This window comes from Ovis canadensis, chromosome 7 (genome assembly GCF_042477335.2).
Source record: "Ovis canadensis isolate MfBH-ARS-UI-01 breed Bighorn chromosome 7, ARS-UI_OviCan_v2, whole genome shotgun sequence".
Lineage (NCBI taxonomy): Eukaryota > Metazoa > Chordata > Mammalia > Artiodactyla > Bovidae > Ovis > Ovis canadensis.
Window position 1 is genome coordinate 89678991 of NC_091251.1, and position 23068 is coordinate 89702058.

At 49.6% G+C, this 23068-nt stretch overlaps 1 protein-coding gene across 6 annotated transcripts in view; it reads right to left on the bottom strand.

Moving 5' to 3' along the window:
* Positions 1–14620: 14620 nt before the first annotated feature.
* Positions 14621–23068, bottom strand: part of TMEM229B (transmembrane protein 229B) — a 41037-nt gene continuing 32589 nt past the window's right edge. For all 6 annotated transcript variants that reach the window (XM_069596873.1, XM_069596870.1, XM_069596874.1 and 3 more), the window contains exon 3: positions 14621–18400. In XM_069596873.1, coding sequence (XP_069452974.1) covers positions 17882–18385 — 504 coding nt within the window. In that variant the 5' untranslated portion in view covers positions 18386–18400 and the 3' untranslated portion in view covers positions 14621–17881. The remainder of the gene's footprint in view (positions 18401–23068) is intronic.

The following is a 23068-nucleotide window of genomic DNA, read 5'->3' on the forward strand; positions in this document are numbered from 1 at the left end:
CTCAGCAAAAGACCTAAATAGACATTTCTCCAAAGAAGACATACAGATAGTCAACAAACACATGAGAAGATGCTCAGCATCACTAATTATTGGAGAAATGCCACAATGAAGTATTATCTCACACCAAGTCGCTCAGTTGTGTCTGACTCTTTACAACTCCATGGACTGTAACCTACCAGGCTCCTCTGTCTGTGGGATTTTCCAGGCAAGAGTACTGGAGTGGGTTGCCATTTCCTTCTTCAGGGGATCTTCCTGACCCAGGGATTGAACCCAGGTCTCCTGTATTGTAGGCAGACACTTTTTACCATCTGAGCCACCAGGGAAGTCATATTTCACCAGTCAGAAAGCCCACCATCAAAAAAAAAATCTACAAACAATAAGTGGAGAAAAAGGAACCCTCTTGCACTGTTGTGGGAATGTAAATTGATACACCCACTATGGAGAACAGAATGCAGGTTCCTTAAAAAACTAAAAACAGAGCTACCATATGACCCAGCAATTCCACTATTGGGCATATACCCTGAGAAAACCATAATCCAAAAAGACACATATACCCCAATGTTCTGGAGGAGGAAATGGCAACCCACTCCAGTATTCTTGCCTGGAGAATCCCGTGGACAGAGGAGCCTGGTGGGCTATAGTCCATGGGGTCACAAAGAGTCAGACACGACTGAAGTGAGTTAGCACAGCACCACAACATTCATTGCAGCACCATTTACAATAGCTAGGACGTGGAAGCAGCCTAAATGTCCAGCGACAGGTGAATGCATAAAGATGTAGCACACACATACACGGAATATTACTCAGTCATAAAAAGGAGTGAAACCGAGCCATTTGTAGTGATGTGGATGAACCCAGAGTCTGTCATACAGAGCGAAGTAAGTCAGAAAGAGAAAGACAAATATTATATATTAACATATATACACGGAATCTAGAAAAACAGTACAGATGAATCTATGTTCAGGGCAGGAATAGAGACACAGATGTAGAAAACAGACTTGTAGACACAGCGGGGGAAGGAGAGGGTGGGTCAAATAGAGAGAGTGGCATTGGCGTACACACACTAACATGGGTAAAACACGTGTGTACAGCACAGGGGAATCAGCTGCTCGCTCTGTGATGGCCTGGAGGGTGGCTTGGGGGAGGGTGGGAGGGAGGCCTTAGAGGGAGGGGATATATATATACACATACACGTATAGCTGATTCACATTGCTGTACAGCAGAAACGCAACGTGGTACAGCAATTATACATCAATTAAAAGAAAAACCAGAAGATCGTCTGGTCAAGCAACCTTCCCTTGGCAGTCCTGGCTTCTCCCCAGGGAGACCTGTCCCAGGATGGGCAGCATGCCACCACGCACCGCATTTTCAAGAGCCTGCTGGTCTGATGAACCATGAAGACCCTGGAAGTGCGTTCAATACGCACATGACACAGAGCAGGGAGGGAGAGCTGCTGTGCTGGGTGGTAGAATCAGGTTTCGAAACTACGCCCCCTGAGTTGAAAGATGCATTGAAGTTAATGAGATTATGTTTAATAAGGAGAAATGAGACCAAGCTCAGATCCAAAAAGACCAAGTAGATCAGGGGTTGGCAAACTTTAGCCTATGTGCTGAGTCCAGCCTGCAGCCGCTTTTGTAAAATTAGATTTTACTGGAACACAGCCACATTCATTTGCTCACATGCTTACACGCTACAACAGAGTGAGTAGTTGCTCCAGGATCCTATGGTCCACAAAGTCTAAAATAATTGCCATCTATCTGTATGACTCCTGAAAACTAGACAAGGAAGTTGGGAGGAAATTTAAATTTATAGCAGCTCAAATAGAAATAGAGAGGCGGAGAGAGAAAATGAAGGTGTGATTATTTAGTCTGCATTAATAGTGGAAACTGGAAAAGATCCTGATGCTGGGAAAGATTGAGGGCAGGAAGAGAAGGGGGTGATAGAGGATGAGATGATTGGATGGCATCACCGACTCAATGGACTTGAACTTCAGCAAGCTCTGGGTGATAGTGAAGGACAGGAAAGCCTGGTGTGCTTCAGTCCATGGGGTCGCAAAGAGTCAGACATGACAGAGTGATTAAGCAACAACAAAAGGGTGTTAAGACAGATTCCCTGGTGGCTCAGTAGTAGAGAATCCACCTGCCAGTGCAGGAGACGAGATCTGCCAATGCAGGGGATGTGGGTTCGATTTCTGAGTTGGGAAGATCCACTGGAGAAGGAAATGGCAACCCACTCCAGTATCCTTACCTGGAAAACCCCAGGGACAGAGGAGCCTGGAGGGCTACAGTCCATGAGATTGAAACAGAGCTGGACATGACTGAGCAACTGAACAGCAACACAACAATATTAAGACAAGGAATGTATTGGATAGAAAGGTCTCCCTTCGCTGTAAGTGACCAAAAGTAATGCAAGATTAGCTCAGCACCAGAGGACTGTATTGGAGGGACACAGTCAGATGACCCCGAAGGTCTGAGCTATTGACTTGGCCCTAAGCCTTTATATCAAGGAGGCTGGGTTGGGTCCAATTGCCCCTTTCCCTGGTTTCAGGGGTGTATGAGCCTAACAGCCATTGCACCAAGGGAGCCCCTGACGGATGGAGCAGGAGAGCAGGGGGGCAGCGCCAGGGAAAGCGTCCTGGCACCCGAGAGGTGGACGGTCTTCCTGAGGCCCAGGCCCTGCGGGGGTGTCTCTCATGGACCCTGCAGGTCCCCGGGACGCTGACTTACTGAATCCTTAACCGCCTTCCATAGATTGGGCTGTTGCCTTCCTGCCTATCAGGGATGTATAAACAGATTTTAATTTTTTTCCCCAAAAGTTGCTGATGGATTTACCTGTTTCTAATCTTGTGCCAGGTCGAGGTGGTATTCCTGTCTCGCTGGTGGTGGGTTTGAGGTTCAGAGCTGGGATGGGAAGTTGAGGAGTAAACAGGGTGCTGTTGAGTCAGGAGCCCACACACAGGGCACTGCACCTGCCAGGCCTTGGCTGGGGCTTCCCTGCTGTGGAGGGAGTGGGCTGCCTCCCAGGTTTAGAGCTCAGCAGAGCGCATCAGTCAGGTGGGCATGGGAAAGAGCAAGTGGCTGTAATCATAGAGCCTGGCTCTGCCACATACCAGCTGGCTGATCTTCTGCAAGTTAGCCTCTCTAAGCCTCAGTTTTCTCACCTGCAAAATGGGGAAGAATCATATGTCCATCTCAGGAGGATGTTAAAAAAGATACCAATTCCTTAGTTATACCAGCAGTAAAGCAAGGGCTGGCTTGAGGGTGGCATGGGGTGGTAATAAGAACCTGGCTTCCGGGCCAAAGTGCTCGGGTTAGGGCCTGGCTGCTCAGCTCTGTGGAATATATTTAACCTCTCTGCCCTCCAGTTTCCTATTCTGTAATATAGACATAGTCATAGTTAAGTGCTTCAAGCAATTGTTAGAGAATTTAAATATTAAATGTGTGCAAAGCATTTAGAACAGTGCTTGGCACATAACACATGGGGGCCTGCTTAATACCTAGCTGACATTCTTGTTTATCCTTGTAAATCCGGGTAGATTTACCTGTTGAAAATTCTTTTTTTGCATCTCATAAGCATCTCCTTGACGTTGTCATCCCTCCTTCCTTTTAAGGATGACACTGTGAACCCTTTTTTCCTTCATGCGGCACTTGTTCAGTTGCTCAGTCGTGTCCGACTCTTTGCTACCCCATGGACTGCAGCACGCCAGGCTTCCCTGTCCATCACCATCTCTCAGAGCTTGCTCAAACTCATGTCCATTGAGTCACTGATACCATCCAACCATCTCATCCTCTGTCGTCCCCTTCTCCTCCTGCCCTCAATCTTTCCCAGCATCAGGGTCTTTTCCAATGAGTCAGTTCTTCACATCAGCCAAAGTATTGGAGTTTCAGCTTTAGCATCAGTCCTTCTAATCAATATTCAGGACTGATTTCCTTTAGGATGGACTAATTTGACCTCCTCACAGTCCAAAGGACTCTCAAGTGTCCTCTCCCACACCACAGTTCAAAAGCATCAATTCTTTAGTGCTCAGCCTTCTTTATGGTCCAACTCTCACACCCATACATAACTACTGGCAAAACTACAGTTTTAACTAGATGGACCATTGTTGGCAAAGTAGTGTCTCTGCTTTTTAATACAGAGGTTTGCCATATCTTTTCCTCGAAGGAGCAAGGGTCTTTTAATTTCATAGCTGTAGTCACTCTCTTCAGTGATTTTGGAGCCCAAGAGAATAAAGTCTGTCACTGTTTCCATTGTTCCCCATCTCTTTGCCATGAAGTGATGGGACCAGATGCCATGATCTTGGTTTTTTGAACATTGAGTTTTAAGCCAGCTTTTTCACTCTCCTCTTTCACTTTCATCAAGAGGCTCTTCAGTTCCTCTTCGCTTTCTGCCATAAGGGTGATATCACCTGCATATCTGAGGTTATTGATATTTCTCCCTGCAATCGTGATTCCAGCTTGTGCTTCATCCAGACCAGCATTTCACATGATGTACTCTATATATGTTAAATAAGCAGGGTGACAATATACAGCCTTGATTTACTCCTTTCCCATTTTGAACCAGTCCGTTTTTCCATGTCTGATTCTGTTGCTTTTCGACCTGCATACAGGTTTCACAGGAGGCGTGTGCCACGTGGTATTAATTGCACAGAATCTTCTGACCTTTCTTTTTTCCAACCTTTTGGCTCCCTTCTCCTCCAGAACTCAGCAGAGACCTCCCATCCACATTCTCCTATTAACAGCATAGGGCTCAGCTAGGGCTTCCTGAGTGTGTAGAGATCCACACACCTGTCCAGCACCTGCCATGACCTGAGGGCTCTCCATTCATTCGTTCGTGCATTCATCAAACACTCAGGAGTCGTCTCTCATTCCCAGGCACTGTGTTAGGCACTGGTGGCACAGGATGAATAGTCAAGGTCTCTGCCCTCCAGGAGTTCACAAATCGAGAGACAGGGAGACCAAAAATAAGAAAACAGATCATTAAAGTAGACTTTTTTATAAGTTGAATGATAAGAGGAAGCCCTGGTCCCTTGGGAACACAAAAGCGGTGCCTAACTTAGGCTGAGGGGTTGGGACCAGTCTCCCGGAGGAGGTGAATTTCCTGCAAAGGGCATTGCCTTGCGGCTCCCTTTGAGCACATCTGGTGGCTGCTGGCTATCTGCTCTGCTTGGGCTTCTCCAAGGGGGGTCCCAGGGTCATCATGCCCTCCCCGCTCCCTGGCTGCGCTCAGTTTCTCCTCCATGCAGGCTCCCTCCCCTCACCCCTAGGTCTTTCGAATATCATCCCCTCTTCCAATAGTTTCTGTCAGTCCCTACCTTGGCTCCCAGTTAATGACTTTCTCCTTTTAGATCTTGGCTCATATGCGACTTCCCTTGACCTCCCTGACTAGGTCAAATCCGCCACCTCTGACTCTTCATAGGTGCTTGTAGAAGTCTGTACCCCTGTTTTTCTGGGACCTGTTAATTCTAATCTCTCCCACAGATCAAATGTAAAATTGAATGAATAACTGAATGAATGAACAAGTGAAGAAATGGATTGTAAATAACTAAGGCAGGGAAATGTGTATGTTAGTCTTGAGAGACTATGGAAAGCATGCTTCCTTTTAAAGCAATTTACAATAATCACTTTATTATAATAGCCATCGTTACCATATATAACAAACACTGCAATAGGAGTTTATTTATTGTCCATGGGATTCTCCCAGCAAGAATACAGGAGTGGGCTGCCATTTCTTCCTCCAGGGGATCTTCCCAACCCAGAGATCAAACCCATGTCTCTGACATCTGCACTGGCAGGCGGTTTCTCTACCACAAGCATCACCTGGGAAGCCCATTCATTCATTCACAAATATTAATTGTGTCTGCTTTGGGTCAGGCACTCTTCTCAGCACTGGGATGAGAAAGCAGTGAAAGAGTTAAGCATGTGCCCTGCCCTCTGAACCCTACATTTGAGCGGAGAAGACAGAATAAAGAGATAAATGCATAAGCATAGAAATCAGACTTTGGAAAGCTGTCACAATCCCACAGCTGCAGACCTTCACAATTTGTCCTGTCCTTGAGGATATCACAATGAGAAAGATGACATTGACTCAAGAAATACAGGAAACCTTATTGGGAAAGTTCCACCAGGGGTTCAGACCCGAGCCTCTTTGAGCTCCCTAGCGCAGGCCTGGCCAGGAGTTGCTGGTACCAAATGCCCCAGGAGCGGTGGGCGGGCTGGGCTAGGAGATGATGGAACACCTGACGTTCCGGCTGGTGGTGCATCAGGTGTGGCTGCTCTCTGGTGCCAGGTCTCCTTTTCAGCTGGCCAGAGGGCCGCTTGGCTGACTCCTATGGCCCAACGTTCCCCTGCCTCAGCGGACGGGAGCAGGAAACAAGGGCAGAGCTGGCCGGTCCCTTGTGACAGCGAGTGCTGCAGCCTGAAACCCGAGAAGATGGGCTGAGATCAGCGCTGGCCTCTGCTCCCTGGCCAGGGGTGATCTTTGCTGCCGTGAATGAGGGACTCCTTATAGTGAATATGGGGTGCCAGAATCAGGATGGGGACTACTCTGGGGAGGATGGATACAGGGTTGAAGCTGGAATAGTGTGAGCCTCCTCCTCAGGCTCAGAGTTGATGCAAGGACGTGTAGTTCTCTGTCCTTTATGGACTTGTGATTATACCTGCCTGTTCCATCATTCACTCCACAAATGTTTATTGAGCTCCTACTGTCTGCCAGACCCACACTGTACAGGTGCTTGGGATGTGGCAGTGAGTGAGATGTGGTCCCCAGTCTCCCCCAGATCATGTGGACAATATTTTGTTCTTTTGAATGCACTGTGAGGATCTGAAGTTATCCTTGTTACAATCCTGTGAGTCCCATGAGAAAGTTACTATTATTCCCATTTGATGGATGGGCAAACAGAGGCAGAGAGAGGTTAGGTAATTTGCTAGTTAGAACCAGCCACCAGGTCTTGCTTAGTCCTTTTGCTGACCCCCTCATCAAGGGAATTCAGGGAGGTGGTCAGTCAGTTCAGTCGCTCAGTCATGTCTGACTCTTTGCAACCCCATGGACTGCAGCACACCAGGCTTCTCTGTCCATCGCCAACTCCTGGAGCTTGCTCAAACTCATGTCCATCGAGTCAATGATGCCATCCAACTATCTCATCCTCTGTCGTCCCCTTCTTCCTCTTGCCTTCAATCTTTCCCAGCATCAGGGTCTTTTCCAATGAGTCAGTTCTTCGCATCAGGTGGCCAAAGTATTGGAGCTTTACTGGAGAAGGGAATGCCAAGCCACTTCAGTATTCTTGCCTTGAAAACCCCATGAACAGTATGAACAGGGAGGTGGTACTTCCTACTGATTTTTAATGATTCATCCTGATCGTTAGCATCTGAAAGTAAAACTTACTAAATCAGGGAAGGTTTCATGGAACACCTGACCTTGTTTTCCTCATTCACCATTTCATTTCTAGCACCTTCTGCCTGAATGGAACCAAAGCCCTTGACAGGCAGGGGGATACGTCAGAGACCTATTTAAACTTCTTGCTATCACCACTCACACCACACCCTGGTGCCCATCTTTACCAGCCCTGCTTGGAAGGCCTCACTGGATGGATGCAAACCCGGTTTGGTTTGAAGCTGAAAGGCCTCCTGGGTTACACATCAGGCTGTTAAGGGTCAGAGACACAGCTTATGCTTCTGTGCCCCCTCGCAGCAACAAAGAGCTCCCTGTTCCCTACGTAGGCGTTCAATAAACCCTAATGATTAGCTGATTGGGAACAACAGATGTATGGTGTAAATGCCTGGAAATACAATCTCCCAAAGGCTGCCAGCCAGCCAGGGGCTCAAGGGACAGGTGTTTTCAGATCAATGTGCTTGCTCATCCCCAAGGCAAAGTTTAAAGTGAGTGACTGAGCATTATTTTAGAGCAGTGCAAAACTGGAAAGAGGCAAATACCCAGCGACAGGGGAATAGCTAAGCTTACTGGGTTATATTAAGATGCTGGAAGACAGTATAGTTTTTGAACATGACACTACAACACAATACCAAATAGAAAATTGTGTATCAAGTACCAAAGTGGGGAAAGCAGAGTATGTGGAAAACGTGGAAATATACACACAACCGTTTAGAAAGACAAGAAGCAAACAACTACTCAGTAGCTGATTTTTGTTAAGTTCACTAAGCAAAGGGAATGACTGTGGCAGGGTGGTGTCTGCCATAGTGTGTGGTGTGATGGGAAGAGTCCTTGGACCAGTTGACCAGGTGACCCAGGGATCCTGGTGTTGCCAATTACAGTCCACGTGCTCTTGAACCTCAGTTTGTTATCCGTCAAGTGAGAATTTTAATACTTGCCCTACTTGTCTCACAAGGTAAGAACTTATTTACCCCACTTAGTGTGATATTTATAGGTTTCCTGTGGAAATAATAATGTGTTCGACTACGGGGTGCTGACTCACACCTGGTTCAGGTGTTACAAAATATGTAACATTTAAATGTTATTATTTTTCTGAAATCCAGAAAGTCTCACAGAATCCCATGGGTTTAGAGTAAGGAATCAGGGACCTGTGCTAAGTGTTTAGACATATAATTTTATTTAACTTAATTTTCACAATAATCCTTCAGAATAGGTTAGATCATTCCCACTTTACAAATGAGAAAACTTGTGTGTATAGAGGTTAATGTGCTTTTCCATTGATAACAAGTGGCCCAGTTCCATTTGGGAGCATTCAAAGCCCGTGATTTTGGCCATCATGACCAGATCAGCAGGAGTCCGGAAATATGTGGTGGAGTGACATCTGCTTGTATTTGACTTATGACACCAACAAAGAATATTTCTTCTCATATCTGACATCCACTGCATGCCAAGCACTTGACAAGTGTTGTCTCATCTGATCCCCATGACTCTGGGAGATACAGACTAATACAAGCCCCATTTTCAGATGGAGACTGAAGCATAGACAGGTTACATCACACACCCAAGTGAGTCAGGGACCTGTGATTCAAACTCAGGTCTAATGACTCCAAAGCCTGGGATGTTGCATCTTCTGCTGAATAATCAGAAAGTTGTCAGGGTGACATGGAGTACAGATGGTCACATTCTGGAAAGACTGAGAAAGGGCCTGGTTACAAATAGTGTCATGAACGTAGAGCAATCTAGTCCTTCCATGTCCTCTTCTGAGCCTTCCCTCCCCTCTCCCTTACCTTCATCTTCCCTCCTCATGGACAACAAGGTCAGTGGGCATCTCAAGGACATGAAATGCAAGCTGGGATTGGGTCCCAAGTGCCTTCAGCAGAGTCATAGGAAGGAAAAGTGTATGGGTAACTTGACAGGATCACAGATATGTCAATTAGAAGGAGACAAGGATTTGTTTCTTAGGATGGCCAAGGCCTGCACAGAAGCAGAAATGATGAGATATTCCTACAAAAGGTACCATCTGGTCCTGCTGGCCAGCAGGCCTGAGACCCTAGGGGAACAGATCAAGTGAAAGTCAGCAAAATAACACCTAATGTCATTTTGTTCTCATTTCTCAAGTGATCCAAGGAAGAGACTTGTTCTTTGGTGTTGAAGTGGTCTAGACAAGGTTCTGTCTTCTGCCTTGACCCTTGGCTTTGGTTCAACAGGAGAGACTGTCCCAAGGAGCAGCCCATGGGGGAGCCAGGTGGGCAATGGGCAGTAGCTGTCCTTACCTGTCCAGCCAGAGGTGGTGGGCAGACTTGTGCCTATCTCTAAAGGATTTAGATCTTCAGCTTCCCCATCTGAAAATGGGGCTAATATCAATTCAGAGCCCTAAAGGTTTCCTAGAGACCCTACTGCAGAGAAGGGCAGTTCCTGAATCAGATGAATCCCAATTGCAACAGGTCTGAACCCCAGAATATGCACAAAATTAGAAAGTGTTATTTGCACTTCTTCATTTATAAAAGAAGGGCCTAGTTTGCGGCACTCCCATGATGGAGCTTCCTCAGCTTTCAGCAGTCAACCTAAGTCTCCCAGCAGGTGCAGAGCTGGCAAGCATAGATTGTCATGGGTGAGGTCTCCTGGGGGTGGGGTGCAGACTGGATAAGGGGGTAGTAGTTCAAGGCATGAGTAACATCTCACGAATCAGAAAGGAGGAGTGTAAGGGCTAATGATACGATTACAGGTGACAGCTGATGCCTAAAAGAAGTCAGGTGTGTAGCAGGGTTCTTGACTGTCAACATAGAAGGTTCTCACTGCTTTGCAGAGAGTGGGAGAAGGGTTGGTTAAAAGCAACAGAATCAACTAACACAAACTAAGAAGGGATTAATCGGAAAATTGTGAGGGGCACCTACGGTGTCAAAGGAAAGGCCAAAGAACAGTTCGAGAAAACAACAGGAACCCAAAGCCCTCTGGGGCTCCAGGGGACAGGAAGGGTTTACTGGACGGAGACGAGCATGTTTTGTTCACTGTTGTGTGTAGGCCCAGCGCAGGACCTGGTGTGTCGCGGGGTGAATGAATGAATGAAGGCCTGCTGCATGGACAGCTCCGGGAGAACTGAGCTACTGCTGCTGGCAGCTGTCACGCTGAGGGTTTCCAGGGAGACAGCTCCCATCCTGAGTCTGCCTGAACTAAATCGAGAGCTGGGGCCAGTGAGAGCGTGAAGTAAACAGAGGCCAACCATGCTGGCTGTAACTGAGCTCATCTGTCATCTAGTTGGGCTAAGAGAAGGGGCAAGAACATTCCAGGAAGTGGAACACAGGGCTGAAGGCCCAGAGGCAGTGAGTGGGGACAGGCCAAGGGAACCACAAGTCATTCTCCCTGGACTGTGCAAGACTGAGGGGGAGGCGAGAAATGAGGCCAAACCACAGAGGGTTGTGTAAGCCTCCCCGAGGTGGTGAACTTGATCCTAAAGGTAATGGGAAATCATTAAAGAGTCTGGAGTAGGGAGTGAAGTGGTCAGGTCTGCATCTAAACAGAAAACCCAATTGCAGCTGCAGACCGTCTTGGGATGGACAGCTCCAATCCCAACCTAAATGTTTGAGTTCTCTCCCAGGTTACCTACACTGTACTTCTGGCCCTTACTCTTAATGGAATTCCTACACATGGATGTAGGATACAGGGCTTCGGAAGAAGTCTCCCTCCTGAGCCCTTGAGTGGCTCCCCAAAAGACAGTGTTGTTGTTGATTTTCAGTCGCTAAGGCCTGTCTGACTCTTTGTGACCCCAAGGACTGTGGCCTTCCAGGCTTCTCTTTCCATGGGATTCCCAGGCAAGAATATTGGGAGTGGGTTGCCATTTCCTTCTCCGGGGGGTCTTCAAGACCCAGGGATTGAACCCATGTCTCCTGCTTGGCAGGTGGATTTTTTACCACTGAGCCATTGGGAAACCCCTTCCCCAAAAGATAGAGCTACATTCAAATCCCTAGAGCATGTGAATGTGACCTTATTTGGAAAACGGGTCTTTGCAGATGTAAGTAAGTTAAGGATCTTGGGATGAGATCATCCCGGATTACCTAGATATGCCCCAAGTCCAGTGATAAATGTCCTTAGAAGAGGAGAAGACACAGAAGGGGAAGAGGCCATGTGACCATCGAGGCAAAAACTGGAGCTCCACAAGCCTAGGAAGCCAAGGCGTGCCAACAGCCACCAGAAACTAGAAGAGACAAAGAGCAACACTCCCTACAGCCACCAGAAGAGAGTCCTGCTGACCCCTTGATGTCAGACTTCTGACTTCCAGCACTGTGAAAGAATACATTTCATTATCTTCAGCCAACTAGCTTGTGGTAATTTATTGCAGCAGCCACAGGAATGAATACAGCCTTATACTGTAACTAAGAAGAGTCGGCCTTCATCATCAGTGGACCCTTATAAACCAGAATATTTCCTGTCTGTTTGGAAAGTGTGATTGTGACAGAGGCAAGACTAGACCAACGGTGACTCCTTCTTTGAACCACGTGGCACTGAAAGGACACCTCTGCCCACACCGTGCTTTCTGGTGATAAGAAAGCATATCACCAGAATGAAGCAATGGACGTCAGTGGAGCTGGGTCTTTGGCCAAGGACCAAAGACTCTGGGAGTGAAGCTGGAACGCTGGCAGGGCCCTGCAGGGACTGATGGTTTTGAAACAGAGGGGAGGGCAGTGAGTTGCTCTATGACAGTGGGCACAGGTATGGCAGGGATGTCTGTTACCCAAATGAGATTCCTAACTCCAGGTTCCCAAAGGGGCAGGGGGTGCTCTGGAACATCCAGCCTGGCCTTTAGGGTGGGCTTACTAGGTCTGCCATCCTGTAAGACTTCATTCATCAAGAGTTGCTTAAAGCACCCACTGTGTGCTGGCTTTGTTCTGCAGTCTACCCATCTAGGTGTCTCACAAAGCACAATCAACATCCGTCTTTCTGGACTGAGAAGTCAGCCCACCGCTGAGAGCATCAGTACTTGGCCTTCGGGTCTGCGCTATGTGTCTCTTCCCAGGGGAGTCCTTGCCTATCCCTTAGATGAGTCAGCTCCTCTGTCAGACTGAAGCTTCTCTTTTGGAGGCCTGATCAACATTGTACTGATACATCTGCATGAAAGAACATTTAACACCTGTTTCTTGACTAGCTGTGAGGACCCCAGTAGCTAGCCTGGTCCCAAGCTCATTGTAGGTGTCCAATAAGAAGTTGAAGAACTATCCAGGTCAATTCTCAGGCCAACTGAGTTTTCAAAAGGAGAAAGATTTCACCTGGTGGTGAAGACCTTGATGCTGGGAAAGACTAAAGGCAGGAGGAGTAAGGAACAATAGAGGATGAGATGGTTGGATAGCATCACTGAGTCAATGGACATGAGTTTGAGAAAGCTCCGGGAGCTGGTAATGGACAGGGAAGCCTGAAGTGCTGCAGTCTATGGGGTTGCAAAGAGTCGGACATGACTGAGTGACTGAACTGAACTGGTGGTGTCAGACCCTCTGAGAGGACCTACAGCTAGGGACTCAGACTTAATATCAAGAGAGGGAAATAGGATCAAAAGTGGAAGGCCCAGGGAATAAATAAAGCTGCACATGGGAGGGAGAGAAGGTGTCAACCCTAAACCCAGGTTGCCAAAGTCCAAAATCTCACAACTCCCCCTCCATGAGGAGCCATGAGCCAGTTGGGTTAAGTCTTGGCTGAGATGGTATCTCATACTTTCTTCTTTATAACCCCATCTCTCCCCCGAAACCTCCACCTTCTGAACATTAATTTCTCATTGTGGATGGCTTTTGGAGGGGCTGGGCTCTAACATCCAGAATCTCATTAAAGCACAAAAGAGCACCTGAATCATCACAAGTTCTTGCTAAAGTAAGAGAAGGGTCTTCTGCTCACATTGCAACAAAAAATGATATGGTAAATCGCAGTTGGAGACTGGTTGCCCCCAGACCGCCTCTGTAAAATAGAGAAACAGCAAAGCTCGCCTAGGATGGGAGAAAATTCAAGAATGAGAGTGAGCGTTCAGTGCAGTGCCTGAGCGGTCACAGCTGCAGCACCACCAGCAGCAGCAGCCACAGCTGTTGTTCTTCTGACCTGTGATGTGATGAGTCAGAAGGTCCCTTTGAATTGGGTAAGGGTGGGGCAGAGGAGGTAAGGAAGGAAAGTTATCAAGAAAGGAAGGCATCTACTGAGTAGAGTACAGAAGGAACTGACCAGTGAAGAAGGGCCTCAAGTCCTTTCAGGCTCTTTGTTCTGGGTCTTACCTCTTGCCTCTTCTACATCAGGTAGACCTGGCTCCATGAAGCTTGCCTCTTTCTTTTTAGAAACACCTGCTTTAATGAGCTAGTCTTACAGGTTTGTTTGTACTGACATGTAAGTGACTGTTGGGGCTTTGCTTATTTGTATAAAGGGAAAAGCTTTCAGTTACAGCAATGAATACCATCAAGTGAGGGGGGTGCGGATGGAGGCTGAGGGCCTTCTCAGTGATTCAGAAACCTCACTGCCTATTCCATCCGGAAAACCAGCAGGTATTTTATAGCCTAGCTGCAGCAGTTGGGGACAGGATGGGGTGGGTTGGGGTGGGCAGACAGGCCATCTTGGTTTGGTTAAACTGGCTGAGCAAATTCTGAACCCACCCTCCTCTTCCCAGAAGTAGGAAAGTAGGCAGGAGGGTGGTGGGAGGAGAGGAGGACAAGAGGGGCTAGACAGAAGAGAGGTACACGGAGCAGGAAGGGATGACTCCCTCCAAATGCACTTCTCAGGGAAAACAGCACTGCCGGCTGGTATGCAGGATTCTGTTTCTAAATAGCATGACTCCCAAGGCAACAGGAAGTAAGGGAGTCTGGCCTTCCAGATCTTTGGGGTACCCTCAGACTCTCTCCATGGGCCCTCCTGCCCCATGAGACATGGCAGGTCATGGCTGGCATTTCGAGAGTTCATCTCATGGGCAGTAACCTACCACCAATCTGGATACTGCCTGAGCGGCTCCATCTGCCTTGCAGTCTGGGCCCAAAGTCAGGACTGGACCAGACTGTGATGGGGAGTGGGAGGGGCTGGGTGGAGAATTCAGGTTACTAGAGCAGGTCAGCACAGAGATTGTGGATAGGACTGGTGGAGAGGCCATCTGCCCTTCCTACAGCATGGCCCTGTCCAGCGTGCTTCAGGACAGCGTGACACCAGTGTGCGCAGGGCCAGCAGCCCCTAGGGAAGGGGCTCCAAAATATAAGAAACAGAGATGGGCCAGAGTCAGTCCTGGAACACAAACACCAGTATATTTTATGTGCACGAATGTGAAAAGAAAGAGACAACGAGACCAATGGAGACAGAGCAGGCAATGGGCGCACAAACCAGTCGTGTGTCCTTCAGAAGAGCTGCCATAGCTGGGAGACAGTCCCACCCACGAAAGGCCCTTTTGCAGAGCAGGGACCTGCAGGTCCTCCAGGCCTGGGGTGACCTCGGAGTGGAAGTTGCTTTCCTTGCCTGAGCCATAACTCCCCCAGGCTTGGGCCTCCTATTTTTCTGCATCTGCTTGATGATGTCTGCATAGCCCAGAGTTTCATAAATACAGGTTCTCATGACCTCATCCACTCAGTGGCTGCCTCCCCAGGAGACCCATGCAGAAGGCGAGGGACCAGGACAAAAGGACTTCGCGGGCACCCCCTAGGTATTATTGCTGTGAATAAGCATAGGCCATTGTGACTCACTGGCACATCAGCGGGGACATGGCACAAGGGGCAGGATGCCTAGCAGATGTTGGAATTGATTCAACCATGCAGGGCAGCACATGGCGACCTGTGACTCAGAGATGCTGCCATGGCCATGGCCCAGGACGACATCAGAGGTTCATGAACAGTGAGTAGATTCTCTCCTGCTTTGCAGGGCTGGATTACTCCAAACTTTTGAGTCCTTGGGCACTAATGGATTGGGGCCCTGAAGATACCCAAAAAAAAGCAAGAGTTGAGGTCTGGGTGACCTCTGGTGAGCTCTGAGCCTGCAGATCCTGGTCACCTGGAGTGAATGTGAGAGAGAACAGGAGCCTTGGGGCACCTGGATAAAGCAGAAGCATAGTGCTCTGCACGCTGCCAGGCCGGCAGGTTTACTCGGGGACCTTTCACACTTGGGAGTTTATAGGGCCCAGAGAGATGGTACCAGGGAGCATGGACAGGGCAACCTTCTGGAGCAGACAGACCCAGTGGGCCATCCAAAGGCTGGCTCTGGGAGAGAATCACAGAGGCCTTGGGCTGGGAGACATCAACAAGCTGACCCCCAGATTTCCGTCGTGGAGGAAAGAACAAAAGGTGAGTGGTGTAGTCCAAGGGCCCACTAGGGGGCTTGGAGGGGTCAGGGGTGGGGGTTCAGGAGACCAAGATAACATGGAGCAAGGGGAAAAGACCAAGGAGACGACTACAGGGCCATCGTAGCAGGCGACTATGGAACGGGGGACCAGGCAATCCTCTTCCTCTGGAATCCCCTCCACCTGTAGATGGAAAGCAATTGGCCCCCACTGGAAAGCTGAGTCCCTGGGAGCCCCAAAGCCCTGCAATTGGAGCCACATAAAATCAAAGGGAGGGTTAATCCCTGCAGAATGTAGGTCGTGCCTGGACTTGAGGAGCCTGCTCAGGACAGAGAAACTGGGGATCACCCTTTATCCTGTCCTGGACAGGTTCACTGCAGAACACAACCCTGCCAAAGGCAGAGTCTTCCAGCCTTTCTCCCAGTCCAGGACACCACTCTGCCCACCCCCAGCACCTCCACCCCGGCTTGCGCCCTGGCTGGTACTATCTGCACAGCATACCTGGAGTAGTACAGCAAGAAGAGAAACTTCTCTCCACAGGTGGTGTTACTGCTTTTAATGTTCTATAAAAAGGGAAAGGCTAATTTCTACCTAAGAGTCCTAGGGTGGTCAAGAAGAGACCGCCTGCCGCGGGATAGGCTGCGTTCGATGGAGCCCTCCCCTGGGGGAGGCGGCAGAGCTGGAAGTGGGCTGGAGTTAGGATCTCACTGTCCACTGCCAGCAATGGACCTGTCAGTGGGGAAGGTGGGGCAACTGAGATGACAATGCCCGTGAGCATGGCAGGCTTAATCCTGCTTAAGGAGCAAGCTCGGAGGGGGAAGAAGACATTAGATCTGAGGTGGTTTCGCTGCAGGGCTGGGGCTATGGCAGAACCAGGACCAACTCATTCCCACTATGGATGCTTTGAGGACCCTCCCAAAGCCAAAGTGTTAGTCGATCAGTCGTGTCCGACTCTTTGCAACCCCACGAACTATAGCCTGCCAGGTTCATCTGTCCATGGAATTCTCCAGGCAAGGATACTGGAGTGGGTTGCCATTGCCAAAGCTGAAAAGCCCCCTTTTCCTCCCTCAGTCTCCATGACTCTTCAGCACTGGATACCTGCTCCTCCACCCTCTGGAAAGCTGGACTGTCCCTAGCTGGTTTGAAAATAAACCAGCCAGGTACCTTTACTGCCCACCTCCCCCTTCAACTGACTTGTCTCTCCGTCCCCATTGTGGATCCGTGGGGCACATCTCAGCCTGACTGTGCGTTGGGGGTATCATTCGGTTTTTAGCCACTGCAGGGAGGTGAGCACCAGGGGCCCTGCCACTGTCCCCCAGATAAGGGGGCGGGGAACCATAACAAGGAACTTCCCAAGGATCAGGCCAGTGGCAATAGGGGAGGGAAAGCTGCAAGAGGGTGGAATGGATCTGCTCAGGGCTCTATCTCTGGCAGCTGTTGTGTTGGCTAGGGAGATGGGGGTGGGGACAGGTGGGGTGGTTGACATGGATACAGGGGGCTGTTAGTGGTAAAAAGGGGAAACGCCACCGAACACACAGGGATTGAAACCTCCCAAAGCCCAAGGTTGGTGGGAATCCAGCACCAGGGGGGAGCCCCAGAAGGCCAAGGGAGCAGCTTGGAGCCCTGGGGGAGGGGAGAGGAACCAAGGGAAGGCCTCCCAGCCCTTGCAGACCAGCATTCCTGCCCAGCAGCCTCCTAGCTGCCCAGTCTCTTCCTAGGCTGCAGCTCAACAGGCCTTGGGGGGAGGTATTGGTTGCAAGCAAGCACCTGAATATTGCCTAATGTAACCAGCCCAAGCCCAACTAAACCAGGTGAGAGGGAGGGAGGCATTGGCGGCTGCAGCCGCCAACATCCCCTGCAGGCCTTGCTTCCCACCTTCTGCCCCCTTCTCAGAGTACCTTAGCCAGGACAGGGCCTGCTGCCTCCAAAGTCACCCACAGAAGTCCAGTCGCTGCGTAACCACAGGCCTCCCGCCTCCAGTTCCTGAGCTAGGCTGAGATCCATGCACTCTACCCCAAGTGCCTTTGCCGCCCGCAACACCTGGCCATGCCTCCAACCCCGCCCACGGCGGAGGGTGCGAGGCTGCTCCGTGTGCTTCCCCCCATTGGGCGGGGCTTGTGCGGTACAGAGGGGGAAACCCCACCAGCTTGGTACCCTTGTCCACAGGGTCCATGAGAGCCCCCGGGGGTCCCAACCCGGCAGCTCCCCGCCCCCACCAACTCAGTCAGTCTTGACGTGGCCATTGGCCAGGGCCAGGGCATCGCTGGGCTCCCCGGGCTCGGCATCCTTGTCGAAGCGGAGGCGGAGGGTGTTGCGGATGATGAACTGCTCCACGATGAGGGCCCCGCAGAACCAGGGCACGGCGTACTCCAGGGTGATGAGGCCCATGAAGTCGAAGTCGAACTGGGAGTAGTCCCAGGGGCAGGCGTTGAACTGGCGCAGGATGAAGCCGGTGGTGAACTCCCACAGGTAGGTCCAGAGCGTGTAGATGAGGCAGCGCAGCAGCAGCGGGCAGCGGCCACGCAGGCGCAGGTACATGCGCTCCACGATGAGGATGGACGTGCCGTAGATGAAGAGCGCCCACACGCTCGTGACCCCCGGGAACTTCCAGTTAAAGTTCACCACGAACTCCCAGGCCGCCGTGAACATCACCTCGCAGAAGTAGCCGTGGATGGCGTACAGGTACCAGCGGGACAGCGCCGTCAGGGGCTCGGCGGAAGCCATGGTGCCGGCTGGCCGCTGGGGACCAAAGGACACACAGGTGAGGGGGGCGCGGAGGGGCTGCCACCGCCCGGCCCAAGGTCTGCTGTGGTCAGCCGGAGGGGACTTCAAGCCTGCTTCTGCCTTTCTCTTTAGTCAGCCATCGTATTCCTAAGCCTGTCCCTTGTTCCTTACTTCAGTTCATATTCCTTACCTGAGCCAGGGAGGCGGGAGAAATAGAAGAATACAAACAGCCCCGGCTGGCTGCCTCTGAGCCAACTCTACTCAAGTACTGCTTCGAGGGAGGTGGCTAACACACTCCCCATCATAACTTCTTAGGATTTATCCGTGGCGGCTATCCTGGCCCAGAATCCCCCCATTTCAAGCTACTTGCTGAGCTTTTGCCCCTGGGGTTCCCATCTCTTCCTTCACTTCTCAAACATCTCCACATCACTCACGTTTCTGAGATCTAAGGAGCCAGTAACGTTGGGTGTGTATGTGAACATGTAAAAGTTACCACTTTCCCTTGTGTAAGTGTACACTGAGTGGAATTAAGTTCCCTCCCGTTGTGCTACCATCATCACGAGTCATCTCCAAAACATTTCCCCCATTCCAAACTGAAACTGCACACTCATTAAACGCTGACTTCCATCCCCTCCCCAGTCCATGCAACCACTGTTTCACTTTGTCTTTATGAATTTGAGTTCCGTAGGTATCTTATAATTTAAATGGAATCATAGAGAATTTGTCCTATTGTGACTGGCTTATTTCACCGAGCATAATATCATCTTTTTCATGGTTCATCCATGCTGTGGCATGCATCAGAATTTCCTTCCCTTTTTAAGGCTAAATAATATTCGATGCTGATCTATCTAGATATATCTTTTTTTTTTAATCAATTCATCCATTAATGGGTGTTTTTGTGACTACTGCTGCTCTGGAGTGTGCTTAGTCACTCAGTCGTGTCCGGCTCTTTGCAACCCCATGGATTGCAAGCTGCCAGGCTCCTCTGTCCATGAGATCCTCCAGACAAGAATCCTGGAGTGGGAGCCCTCCCCCAGGAGATTTTTCCAACTCAGAGGTAGAACCCAGATCTCCGGCCTTGCAGGCTGAGCCACCAGGGAAGCCCGCTGCTCTGAACATGGGTGTACAAATATGTATTCCAGTCTCTGCTTTCACTTCTTTTGGGTACACACCCAGAAGTAAACTTGCTTTGCAAGTAAACTCGCATATGGTGATTTCATTTTCATTTTCTGTTTTCTACAACAGCTATACTATATTTCATTCCCACCAGCAATGCACAAGAGTTCCAATTTCTCCATATCCCTGCCAGCACTGCTATTTTCTGGTTTGGTGATGATGGCTGTTCTAATGAGTGTGAAGTAGTGGCTTGTTGTGGTCTCATTTGTCTTTAAGTGCTCTGTTAAGTGGGGTTTTGATGTTTAGTTTGTTGAAAGGAAACCAGTGGGCTGATAGAGGAGAGAGTCCTCCCTTCTACTTCTTATTCCCTTCCGTTCCTCTCTTTGAAACCCCACTGATCTTCAAGGCCCCATCACATTTCCCCAGACTGGCCTGGCCTGTCACTGGCCTGGCACTGGAGACTGTGGACCACTCATTTGGTCCTTTATTCAGTGCCACCCCAATTTACTATTTTGAGGCACATGCCCTCTTGATCTCACCAGCCTGTGTACTCCTCGAGGGCAGCAACTACCTCCCAGTCCTCTGTCCTGAAGCCTTGGCACAGACCTCCCCTGAACAGGCATCTCTAAATGACATGTAGTTTATATGGAGGGTGGGATGAGAGAGTTCATGGTTAAACCGAGAATGGGAAGATAAAGCATGAGAACATGAACCACAGCTCTGCCAGCTGCCAGCAGACTTGGCTGACACCTCTGGCAATCCTCTTTCCGAAGCTGTAGAGGGGACAGAGGTTAACAAGATGACATCTGTAGGGACTTCCCTGGTGGTCCAGTGGCTAAGTTTCCATGCTCCCAATGCAGGGGGCCTGGCATTCAAGACTCTCCACGATCTCACTCCAGTCTACTTTTTCAGCCTAATTCTCACATTTCCAGCTCTCCCTGTCTTACCACCATTGTTTTATGTGTGTTTGTCTTCTTGCCTCCACAAGTACAAACCCAGCTTATAGGTTACCTCTGGTACAAAGTGTTTTGCATCCTCCCAGCCAGAAATCCTTTCTTCCTCCTCTGAATATCCACAGCAAGTACTTTGTCTCTCTTTGGTACAGATGATTTTGTTTTACTATGTTAATTTTCAATCTCCAGCCAAACATCTTTCCTGTGTGCTATACCTATTTATCCTATCCCTTCTTGAACACCTCCACCCAAGTGTCCTATGGGCACCTCATATTCCTTTCCTTAATCAAACTCATTATCTTCTCTCCAAAAGTCTGTTTTCCTCCTATGACCCCCCCATCTTGATTAATGGTACCACCACACACCCGGTTAGCAGACAGAGGTCCTTCTTGCTTCTTCTGCCGCATCGCCCCTTTATCCTGAACTCCCTGAAATCAAGGTCTTTGTCTGATTCAGCACTGCATCCCCAGATGCCAAGAATAGTGCCTCAAACACAGTAAACACTTAATTCAAGAATGAAGACATTTTTATCACTTAGCAAGTGCTACATAACAAATCATCCCCAAACTTGGTGGCTTAAATAAACTCTCATTTATTATTACAACTCACATGCCTGTGGATTGGCAGATCTTGGCTGGCCTCAGTCACGAGACTGTGAGTCATCTGAGGGCTCTGTCTGTCCTATGCTTGGCCGGGATGGCTCTGCTCCGCTTGCCTCTCGCCCCTTCCCTGAGCCCAGTGGACTAGCCTCAGCAAGTTCTTCTCATGGCAAGGGCAGAGGCCCAAGAGCAAGCAACCCAACTGCACCAGTGCTTTTCAATACTGGTTAAATGGTTAAGTCACGCCCCCTAACATCTTACTGGTCCAAGCAAGTCACATGGCAAAGCCACCAAGTCAGCCATTAACTCCTATCCATTCTACCTCTTAAATATCTTTGAAATCCATCTCCTCCTCTTCTTTCCTCTTTCTCATTCCTGCTCTAGTTCAAGCCTCATCATCTCTCACCTAGATGACTCCAGTAGTCTCTTAGTCTCCCAGCCTTGCCTCACTCCTTTCAATTCACCCAGCATACTGTGAAACAGTGTATAAAAACAACAGTCTTTCTAAAATACAAATCCAACGTTTCTCTCCACTTAAAGCCCATTAGTGGATCTTCAATATCTGCAGAGTAAGGCTCAGCTCCTAGGCATGACTGGCAAAGCCCCTAGTGACACACTTCTGCTTTGGGGCCTCTCCGCCTGATCTCTCTGTTGCTGATTTTGTTACCTGGGGTGCCCTTCCCAACTACTGCTGCTGCACGGGTTACCCCCCATCCCCGCCACCCGCCCAACCTGTGGCCCGAGAAGTCATAATCCTTCTTCAAGATCCACGTCCTCCTCTGTGAATATTTTCCTAAACCCTTGCAGCTCTGGAGCTGTCCACTGCCCTGCCTACCTCTGTACCCCGTTTGCTTCTGTGACGATAGCTAGCACTCAGCTTTGCCACAATTTGTTTGCAGGCCAGCACTAGTAGCCGCTTGATGAATGTTTGTTTAATACAGTATTAAGAGAAAACAGGCAGAATTCAAAACAGAATACTTAGTACAATTTTGATTTTGCAAAAGCATGCAGTGTGTGTTAGTCACTCAGTTGTGTCCGACTCTTTGCGACCCCATGGACTGTAGCTTTCAGGTTCCTCTGTTCATGGAACCCTCCAGGCAAGAATACTGGAGTGGGTAGCCATTCCCATCTCCAGGGTATCTTCCTGACCCAGGGATTGAACTTGCATCTCTTGCATAGGCAGATAGATTCTTTACCACTGAGCCACCTGGGAAGCCCCACTTTCCTTATACGTGAGAATAATGAGTAACTTGCTCCAAGGGTTACAGGGCCAATGGATGAGCTAACAGAAGTCCACTATTAAGGATATAGCAAATGCTCAAAAAAAGGTGGCTTTCATTTCTGGCACAGAGCCAGGCTTCTGGTCAGCTTCTCCCTCCCACCTGTGGCAGGGTCTTTCTGCCCTTGTCCTTGCTAGCAGCCGGGCAGCCTTCCATACCAAGCAAGTCAGGTCTTTGCCTCCACCCAGAGCCCCAGCTCAGGCAGCCAAGCTACTCGTGCAAATAAAAATCATCCCACAGCCCACAGGAGGACAGAAACTCAGCTGAGGGGGGTCAGCAGGAGCTGGAAGCTCCTGTGTGGCTGAGGAGGTTTGATGGAAGGGGAGCGGTCCCAGAACCAGCCCTGTGAGGGCCAGGGTTTAAAAGAAGTGTGAGTGAAAAGGCCAGCATTCCTGCACAGTTCCTCAAGCTCTCGTTTTATCCTGAACTCCCAACAGGTCCTAACCTCTGCCCAGAACAGAGCAGGGCTCCAGTGAAACTCACTGAGGAGCGAGGAGGGGTCCGTGGTCTGAAGTGGGTGGACGGAGGTGGCCTGGAGACCACTCTGCCTCCCGCCTGACTCAGGGTCCCCTGGACTCAGGTCTGTCCACCTGGCCAGTACTTGTACCCCTGGCCCCTCTGTCCCACAGGACCCCAAGGAAGGGGCTTCTTCAGATGTGTCCTTCATCAGCCTCATGTAACTGGTGGAGACATGACTCAGCTCAGTCCCCATCTTGATGATGATTTTAAGACCCT